This window comes from Vitis riparia, unplaced genomic scaffold (assembly GCF_004353265.1).
Source record: "Vitis riparia cultivar Riparia Gloire de Montpellier isolate 1030 unplaced genomic scaffold, EGFV_Vit.rip_1.0 scaffold727_pilon_pilon, whole genome shotgun sequence".
NCBI classification, from domain to species: Eukaryota; Viridiplantae; Streptophyta; class Magnoliopsida; order Vitales; family Vitaceae; genus Vitis; species Vitis riparia.
Genome location: NW_023269754.1, coordinates 73,181 through 83,385, shown reverse-complemented (window position 1 = coordinate 83,385; position 10,205 = coordinate 73,181). Strand labels below are relative to the sequence as shown.

General features: G+C 34.5%; 2 protein-coding genes across 2 annotated transcripts; both read right to left on the bottom strand.

Moving 5' to 3' along the window:
- Positions 1–614: 614 nt before the first annotated feature.
- On the bottom strand, positions 615–2,893 carry LOC117910385 (transcription factor MYB4-like). Its single transcript, XM_034824459.1, has 3 exons — positions 2,744–2,893; positions 2,472–2,601; positions 615–1,708 (listed from the first exon to the last, which is right to left on the bottom strand). Exons 1-3 carry the CDS (start codon positions 2,874–2,876, stop codon positions 823–825), a joined length of 1,149 nt encoding a protein of 382 aa, XP_034680350.1. The 5' UTR covers positions 2,877–2,893; the 3' UTR covers positions 615–822.
- Positions 2,894–6,800: 3,907 nt separating this feature from the next.
- On the bottom strand, positions 6,801–9,084 carry LOC117910381 (transcription factor MYB111-like). The gene is made up of 3 exons (XM_034824456.1): positions 8,935–9,084; positions 8,666–8,795; positions 6,801–7,901 (listed from the first exon to the last, which is right to left on the bottom strand). Exons 1-3 carry the CDS (start codon positions 9,065–9,067, stop codon positions 7,013–7,015), a joined length of 1,152 nt encoding a protein of 383 aa, XP_034680347.1. The 5' UTR covers positions 9,068–9,084; the 3' UTR covers positions 6,801–7,012.
- Positions 9,085–10,205: the final 1,121 nt, after the last annotated feature.

Genomic DNA, 10,205 nt, shown 5'->3' with positions numbered 1-10,205 from the left:
TATGAATCCACTTTTTCATTTATCCCTTGATATTTCTTTATCTATTAAGATAAACTTCAAATTCCAAATAAATGGAACTACCAAGTATCAATACTTTGGATCATTTAAGGGGATATGATTGTCTCACTTAAGAGATCTCATGATGTATATATTGAAAATGTCTATAATAAACCATTGAATCAATGATTATCCAAAATTTTGAGAATATATGAATATTTAAAACTTAAAATAACCACAAACTCGGACAATGATGCAATATCTTCTCGAGATTAGGAATAAATGCAGTAGCGATTTAGGAAATGAAGCGTATTCAAATGACAACATTAATGATGTATTCTTCATAATTCATGTTTAATGTCTTTTTATGATATACTAGCACATCCACTTCAAAGTCCAACTTTAATGACAGCTAAGTGATCCCATTAATCAGGAGGGTAACACCATACAACTATCATTGAGTTGCCCAAACTCATGAAATGCCTTGAATAACTTATTAAAAGAGACCCATAATTTGAATATTTTATGTAACCATTCATACAAACGGACTATGTAAAATGAAACCTTATGAAGCAAATTTCTCATAATATGATGCTCAATAGGGCAAATGATGAAAGTAGTAACGTGCAAATAAATGTCATTATTAATAAATGATAAATATTTCCGAAAATAACATTTGTTTTCTTGGGCAAACTCTAACAATCTCCTCCCTGTATATATAGATGAAGTAATTATACCATAGCTAGCCTCATTTCTAACTTAATTATTTCATCAGCCTAATCCTAGTGCCTTGCACCCCCATTAAATACTTCAAAAAAAGGACACTTAAATACCACTCCCCCAAAACCAAGATAACATGTCCAACCCGCCATCCCAAACCTCATAGCTTTCAACACAATTCTCCCACTCCCAACCTACACACTCAAAGTTCAAGCCTGAATTCATTGATGGAGTAAACCACTCCCCAATCTCTGCATTTGAGCTCCAATTACCACTTTCACTTCCCTCACTAGCTCTTACCTTCTCTGGGTCCATTTCAAGGTTTTCTATCTCCTTACTAATAGTGACATTCTGTCTCTTCTCTTTAGGGGTCATAGCCCCATTTGGATCCATAACCCCACCTTCCAGAAAGTTATCAAGGCACATTATTTCACTACCTTGCTCTTCAAATGGTCCCAACACTCCTGTTTTTCTCGCCTCATTTGGATACAACCCGACATTGCTTGTAGTAACTTCACCTGCAGACAGTGCTACACTTTGTGTCTCCTCAAATTGATCCGTTATGCTTACCCCGCTTTCCATACAAGAGCCTTGCACACCAAGCTGGCTTCCTCTGTCCCCTCCTTCATTTGAGTCTAAAGACTCCAAACTCATTTTTTCACCCGTTTCCTCAACTTTCCCAGTAATGGTACTAAGTATGGTTCCTTTTTCTTTGGCAAGCACCTCACTCACTGCACCAATTCCTGGCTTCCTGAGTGGCATTTCAACGATGGAGGGCGCAGTCTTTTTGCTTGTGCTGAACCTTGATCGGCTTTTTCGCTTGCCCTTTTGTTTGTTTGAGCCATCTGTCTTGACCATGGGTGGGGAGGAGGGTATTGATTCAGTACTGGGCCTGGTGAAGCTGATGATTCTCCTGCTCAAGTGAGAGTTCCAGTAGTTCTTTATCTCATTATCTGTTCTTCCAGGCAAATGACCAGCTATCAAAGACCACCTACAGCAATCAAACCCGACTGATTAAAGGATAAAAATGATTGATCTTCCTGCTAAATCATGCAGTGAATGATTATTAGCTAGGAAAGTAACTCTGCATTTATATCTTGGAAGATTACTCATCCAAATATTAACCGTCTCTCCAATAATTGGGTAGAGGACTAAGCAGAAGGTGGGCTCAAACTTTGCCAGCTCCACTATGAATTCACCAACTGTTGACACAGAAGGGCTATGTGCATTAATATAGGTAGGGATGGGGGTGCTGCCAAAAATTGAAGTGTAGTCCGTATCATTTACCTCAACAAACAGATGATCCAACCCTGTGAGCTCATGTTCAACTTGCAGATAAGGAAAAAGGATAAATGAACGAGAAGGCGTTACTGGGCATTATTGTTGTAAACCCTTCTGCGCCATACCAGTACTGATACTCACATGAGCTCAGCTGGATCAATTATCAGCAGATTAAATTATGGAGAAATGAGTACATCTATATTTGGGCAATTTGAATGGATACATACTCCATTCAATTGTTCGTAGAAGTCTAGCAGAAGTTCAAAAGCAACCCCATGGTTGAGTGGCATGCATGTCATTGGTGGAAAAATGGGGAAGGGAAAGTGCTCTTTTGAAGACTTTATTTGTTTCCTTGGAAAATGAAATCAGGGAAAAGAAGAGGATATTCATAATTTACTTTGCTCTGGGAAAAGCCGGGGATTAGAAAAAGAAAGAGGAAGAAGAAGAAGAAAGAGTAAAATTCTAGAACATACCTGTTACCCCAAGAACTATGCAACTTCACGATGGTATCTTCCTCTTCAGCAGTTATGTTGCCTCTCTTCAAGTCATCTCTCAGGTAGTTAATCCATCTGAGTCTGCAACTCTTCCCACACCTTAACAAACCTTCAAAAAATCATCCCAAGTGAAAAATAAATCATCAACTGTTCCAAATCCCCCCTCCCCAAAAAAAATTAGAAAGAGAAAAAAAATGAAAACCCAGTTGAAAAACAGCTTTCCAGACATGGGAAACCACTTATTTTTATACCAGCATTTTTGGGCAGTGACCTCCAGCATCCTTCTCCATTGGCTTGAATGTACTTCCTCAAGATCTCATCTTCTTGCTCTGTCCATCTTCCCTTTTTCAACCCCACTTTCTCACAACATGGTGCTCTCCCCATTCTTTTACCGCCCAGAGACAGACTTCTCAGGTTGGCTGTAACGCCTCTGAGAAGCTATAGCATATATATATATATAGGGAGAGAGAGAGAGAGGGTTGTCCGTAGAGAAGCGGTAACAAGAAGTGCCACGAGTGTCGAATGGACTCAATTGACGTGGCTTGTCAACTATGGATAGCCCTGGCCCCTCTTCATTCGCCCAAGTTGGTGCTCTACAACATTCCCTCGTGCGACAAATTGCTTGCAGCATGAAAAATGCTGTTACTTTTCTTCCCCTATGTGTTTGAAAGTAAAATTAATTAATTATATGGAAAATTATAGGATTCGAAATCGGTACTTATATGAATATACAATTCAGACAATTGAACGTGTATAATAAATAAAATCTATGCCTCTAAATAATAAGATTACGATACAAAATAATAAAACTAGTACAAAGAAAAAAATATAGAAGAATAATTAAACTTAATACAAAATATTAAAACTTAAATTCACACTTAATATATATATATATATATATATATAATTAAATTTTTGAGTTTATAAAAAATTGTTCAAAGGAATTTATTGAAATAATTTTAAAAAGAAATATTAGTAAATCTTACTACAATATTTTGATTAATTTTAGTCATTTCTTTTACTAAAGCATATTCAAATAATGTAATCATTTCTATAATAATTTTTGGGATCCTTTTTTTTTTTTCCCAAATAACTAAATTTACATCGATTGAAAATAATTAAACATTTTACTTAACACATGAGATCGTACCATTACCAAAACCTCAAAAAATATCTAAATATAAACAGTTAGTAAGAGCTTGATAATTATTATTTATATTTGAAAGTATCTTATTAAAACCTATACTATTTTTTATTATTAAAACTATGATATCATGAGAAGAGAAATATAGAGACAGAAAATAATAAAATGAGATTTAACATGGTTGAGGTTAGAGTTGTAATTTGGATGTATTAGAAGGTTAAGTCATGTTCATTAATTATTAATTAATAAACTAAAATTTCAACATTTAACAATATTTTTAATTAAATAAAAAGAATAAATTTATTAGTTTAAGATAATTAAAAAGTGATAATCCTAACCTAAGATATTAAAAAGTGACAAATGTTAAAGAGTTTATTTCTGATTTGGTTTACATTTTTTACATTATAAATAAAATAATATATAATATAATTTTAAAATAAAGAGCATTAAATTCATTCAGGGAGATGGTGAGGCAGGGAGCATCACAAGGACCAACTTTGCAAATGGTTAATACACGGTATGATCACCCTCTGAGCTTGTGGCATATATTTATTATTATTGCCGTTTTTCTTTCATAGCATGCATTTGTTTTACTGTGTTCTGATGTGTATTGGGTGGTCATGTCATATGGTTGATGCTCTGCAGAAGGCCTTTCTGTACTGAAATCACACACCCTTAAATCAAAGGAGAAAGGCCTACAAGTTGAAAAGATGAGTAGCACCCTGCTAGGCCTCAAATTGCTGATTATTAAGGCCTACCTCTAGCCATTTTTGTGGGGGATGGTTTCATTAGAGTGTCAATGAATATAAGACTGGGTTAAAAAAAAAAATGGGTTTCATTTATTCTCTCTTGGAGAATATGCTCACATAATCCTCTCCTAGAAGGCAGAAACAAAGGAAGAGAGGTTGATTTCAAATAGAGGATAAGCTGCTTTCAAATAGAGGATAAGTTGCTTTCAATATAAAGGAGATATTGGAACAAGAAGCAGGTAAAACCCATGAAAGCACAGACTATTCCAGCTCAAACCCAGCCAACTACGTTTGCTGCATGCCTTTAGTACAAAGCTTTACTTCATGGAATCTTGAATGATCATTAAAAATGCAGAAGATGATCATAAATTTTTGTGTCATTAATTTGCATCAGATCTAGGGTTAGATTATAGAGGCTTGAGTCCCTAACCCTTAAAATGCACTTTTTTTTATAAAAAAAAAAAAAAAATTAATTAATCTTGGTCTTACTCATCAGCCCAAGAATCTTCCACATCCATCCAAACTTGAATTTTGCAAAACCATGTGAGTAAGCAAAAGGATCATCTTATTCTTAATGAGTCCACACCATACCTAATGGTGCATCCAAGATTATTATATACCCAATGTTTTAAAAATCGGACCAGACTGGCCGATCCAACTATCGACCGATCGCAATTCCAATATGATTTGCCATTTGAACCGTTTCAGAATAAAACCAGTCACGAACTACGTAAACCGACAGTCGGATCGGTGATTCGGTAAAACCGGACGGTTCTAATCAAACCAAACGGTTCTAGTTGGACCACCATTTTAAAGACTCCCCTGTATAAAAAATTTTGGCAAAAGCCCATGTTGGGCTTGGTCTCATAATGACAAAGCCCATACCACACTCAACCATGACGTGGGCTAAGTCTTGAGCCCACCAGATGAGGCAATGCATTGGCCCTCAATATAGATAGGTTTTATAGGCATCCATTGCATCCTCATTTCTCTTACAATGGGATTGCTAACTAACCTAATCAATGAAAAAAAAAAATATAACAATTCCCACCCAAGAAGATTTGAACTTGGACCGCAGCTTCTATAGCCATCCTAAGACACCACTCAGCTACATAGTTTTTGTTACCTAATATGCCAAACAAAATAATATATATTAGATTTTAAAATTTTTTGTAATATTAAATAAAAATAATATAATATTTTTAAAAATTATAAAATTAGTTTAAATTTTCATTTTTAATATATTCACATTTAAATATTTTACATATTTCATTTAATAAAATTAAAAATATTAATATGATTTAATTTGATAATATTATTGATTTTTAATTTATTCATATATATTTAAAATTTTTATAATTATTTTTAATTTTAATAATATATAAATTATATATTTATTACGTCACAGATTTGACTGTCGGTCTGACCAGTGAACCGTGAATCGATAACTTTTCCGGTTCGATCACCGGTCCGATTTTGAAAACATTACGTACACCCTAATCTTCTACCTTGGTCATAAGTAAATGCAAGCATATAATTGCTTAAGTGAGGGCTACCCAAACCTAGAGAATAACTAGCTCCCATAGAATTACAAAAAACTTTATACTCGATCATCATTCCATTAAAAAAAACTAATTATACTCCAATATTTTATGATAACTAAGATAAGATAAAGTAAGAAACTAGTATCTGAGACCGATATACCATTCATACTATTTCTTATAAATAATTGATACCCCAATATGGAAACTGGCAATAATCAATTGGATTATTTTTTGTTGGTTAAGTTATGAATCTACTTTTTCATTTATCCCTTGATATTTCTTTATCTATTAAGATAAACATCAAGTTCCAAATTAATGGAACTACCAAGTATCAATACTTTGGATCATCCAAGGGGATATGATTGTCTCACTTAAGAGATCTCATGGTGTAAATGTTGAAAATGTCTATAATAAACCATTGAATCAATGATTATCCAAGATTTTGAAAATATATGATTTCTTTGAAATCTTATTAGTATAAAACTTAAAATAACCATAAACTCAGACAATAATGCAGTATCTTCTCAAGATTAGGAATAAATGCAATAGCGGTTTAGGAAATGAAGCGTATTCAAATGACAACATTAGTGATGTATTCTTCATAGTTCATGTTTAATGTCTTTTTATGATATACTAGCACATCCACTACAAAGTCCAACTTTAATGACAGCTAAGTGATCCCATTAATCAGGAGGGTAACACCATACAGCTATCATTGAGTTGCCCAAACTCATGAAATGCCTTGAATAACTTATTAAAAGAGACCCATGATTTGAATATTTTATGTAACCATTCATACAAACATACTATGTAAAATGAAACCTTATGAAGCAAATTTCTCATAATATGATGCTCAATAGGGCAAATGATGAAAATAGTAACATGCAAATAAATTTCATTATTAATATATGATAAATGTTTCAGAAAATAACATTTGTTTTCTTGGGCAAACTCTAACAATCTCCTCCCTGTATATATAGATGGAGTAATTATACCATAGCTAGCCTCATTTCTAACTTAATTATTTCATCAGCCTAATCCTAGTGCCTTGCACCCCCATTAAATACTTCAAAAAAAGGACACTTAAATACCACTCCCCCAAAACCAAGATAACATGTCCAACCCTCCATCCCAAAGCTCATAGCTTTCAACACCATTCTCCCACTCCCAACCTACACACTCAAAGTTCAAGCCTGAATTCATTGATGAAGGAGTAAACCACTCCCCAATCTCTGCATTTGAGCTCCAATTACCACTTTCACTTCCCTCACTAGCTCTTACCTTCTCTGGGTCCATTTCAAGGCTTTCTATCTCCTTACTAATAGTGACATTCTGTCTCTTCTCTTTAGGGGTCATAGCCCCATTTGGATCCATAACCCCACCTTCCAGAAAGTTATCAAGGCACATTATTTCACTACCTTGCTCTTCAAATGGTCCCAACACTCCTGTTTTTCTCTCCTCATTTGGATACAACCCGGCATTGCTTGTAGTAACTTCACCTGCAGACAGTGCTACACTTTGTGTCTCCTCAAATTGATCCGTTATGCTTACCCCGCTTTCCATACAAGAGCCTTGCACACCAAGCTGGCTTCTTCTGTCCCCTCCTTCATTTGAGTCTAAAGACTCCAAACTCATTTTTTCACCCGTTTCCTCAACTTTCCCAGTAATGGTACTAAGTATGGTTCCTTTTTCTTTGGCAAGCACCTCACTCACTGCACCAATTCCTGGCTTCCTGAGTGGCATTTCAACGATGGAGGGCGCAGTCTTTTTGCTGGTGCTGAACCTTGATCGGCTTTTTCGCTTGCCCTTTTGTTTGTTTGAGCCATCTGTCTTGACCATGGGTGGGGAGGAGGGTATGGATTCAGCACTGGGCCTGGTGAAGCTGATGATTCTCCTGCTCAAGTGAGAGTTCCAGTAGTTCTTTATCTCATTATCTGTTCTTCCAGGCAAATGACCAGCTATCAAAGACCACCTACAGCAATCAAACCCGACTAATTAAAGGATAAAAATGATTGATCTTCCTGCTAAATCATACAGTGAATGATTATTAGCTAGGAAAGTAACTCTGCATTTATATCTTGGAAGATTACTCATCCAAATATTAACCGTCTCTCCAATGATTGGGTAGAGGACTAAGCAGAAGGTGGGCTCAAACTTTGCCAGCTCCACTATGAATTCACCAACTGTTGACACAGAAGGGCTATGTGCATTAATATAGGTAGGGATGGGGGTGCTGCCAAAAATTGAAGTGTAGTCCGTATCATTTACCTCAACAAACAGATGATCCAACCCTGTGAGCTCATGTTCAACTTGCAGATAAGGAAAAAGGATAAATGAACGAGAAGGCGTTACTGGGCATTATTGTTGTAAACCCTTCTGCGCCATACCAGTACTGATACTCACATGAGCTCAGCTGGATCAATTATCAGCAGATTAAATTATGGAGAAATGAGTACATCTATATTTGGGCAATTTGAATGGACACATACTCCATTCAATTGTTCGTAGAAGTCTAGCAGAAGTTCAAAAGCAACCCCATGATTGAGTGGCATGCATGTCATTGGTGGAAAAATGGGGAAAGGAAAGTGCTCTTTTGAAGACTTTATTTGTTTCCTTGGAAAATGAAATCAGGGAAAAGGAGGATATTCATAATTTACTTTGCTCTGGGAAAAGCCGGGGAAAAATAGAAAAAGAAAGAGGAAGAAGAAGAAGAAAGAGTAGAATTCTAGAACATACCTGTTACCCCAAGAACTATGCAACTTCACGATGGTATCTTCCTCTTCAGCAGTTATGTTGCCTCTCTTCAAGTCATCTCTCAGGTAGTTAATCCATCTCAGTCTGCAACTCTTCCCACACCTTAACAAACCTTCAAAAAATCATCCCAAGTGAAAAATAAATCAACTGTTCCAAATCCCCCCTCCCCAAAAAAAATTAAAAAGAAAAAAAAAATGAAAACCCAGTTGAAAAACGGCTTTCCAGACATGGGAAACCACTTATTTTTATACCAGCATTTTTGGGCAGTGACCTCCAGCATCCTTCTCCACTGGCTTGAATGTACTTCCTCAAGATCTCATCTTCTTGCTCTGTCCATCTTCCCTTTTTCAACCCCACTTTCTCACAACATGGTGCTCTCCCCATTCTTTTACCGCCCAGAGACAGACTTATCAGGTTGGTTGTAACGCCTCTGAGAAGCTATAGCATATATATAGGGGGAGAGAGAGAGAGAGAGAGAGACATAAAGGGTCAGGGTCAGGGCTCAGGGGTTGTCCGTAGAGAAGCGGTAACAAGAAGTGCCACGAGTGTCGAATGGACTCAATTGACGTGGCTTGTCAACTATGGATAGCCCTGGCCCCTTTTCATTCGCCCAAGTTAGTGCTCTACAACATTCCCTCGTGCGACAAATTGCTTGCAGCATGAAAAATGCTGTTACTTTTCTTCCCCTATGTGTTTGAAAGTAAAATTAATTAATTATATGGAAAATTATAGGATTCGAAATTGGTACTTATCTGAATATACAATTCAGACAATTGAACGTGTATGATAAATAAAATCTATGTCTCTAAATAATAAGATTACGATACAAAATAATAAAACTAGTAGTACTAAGAAAAAAATATAGAAGAATAATTAAACTTAATACAAAATAATAAAACTTAAATTCACACTTAATATATATATAAATTAATTTTTTTAGTTTATAAAAAAATGATCAAAGGAATTTATTGAAATAATTTAAAAAGAAATATAAGAAAATCTTACTACAATATTTTGATTAATTTTAGTCATTTCTTTTACTAAAGCATATTCAAAAAATGTAATCATTTGTATAATAATTTTTGGGATCTTTTTTTTTTTTTTTTCCAAATAACTAAAACCTCAAAAAATATCTAAATATAAACGGTTAATAAGAGCTTGATAATTATTATTTATATTTGAAAGTATGTTATTAAAAGCTATACTATTTTTTATTATTAAAACTATGATATCATGAGATTTAACATGGTTGAGGTTAGAGTTGTAATTTGAATGGATTAGAAGGTTAAGTCATGTTCATTAATTATTAATTTAATAAACTAAAATTGCAACATTTAAAATTATTTTTAATTAAATAAAAAGAATAAATTTATTAGTTTAAGATAATTAAAAAGTGATCATCCTAACCTAAGATATTAAAAATTGACAAATGTTAAGAGTTTATTTCTGATTTGGTTTATATTTTTTACATTATAAATAAAATAATATATAATATAATTTTAAAATAAATAAATAAATAATA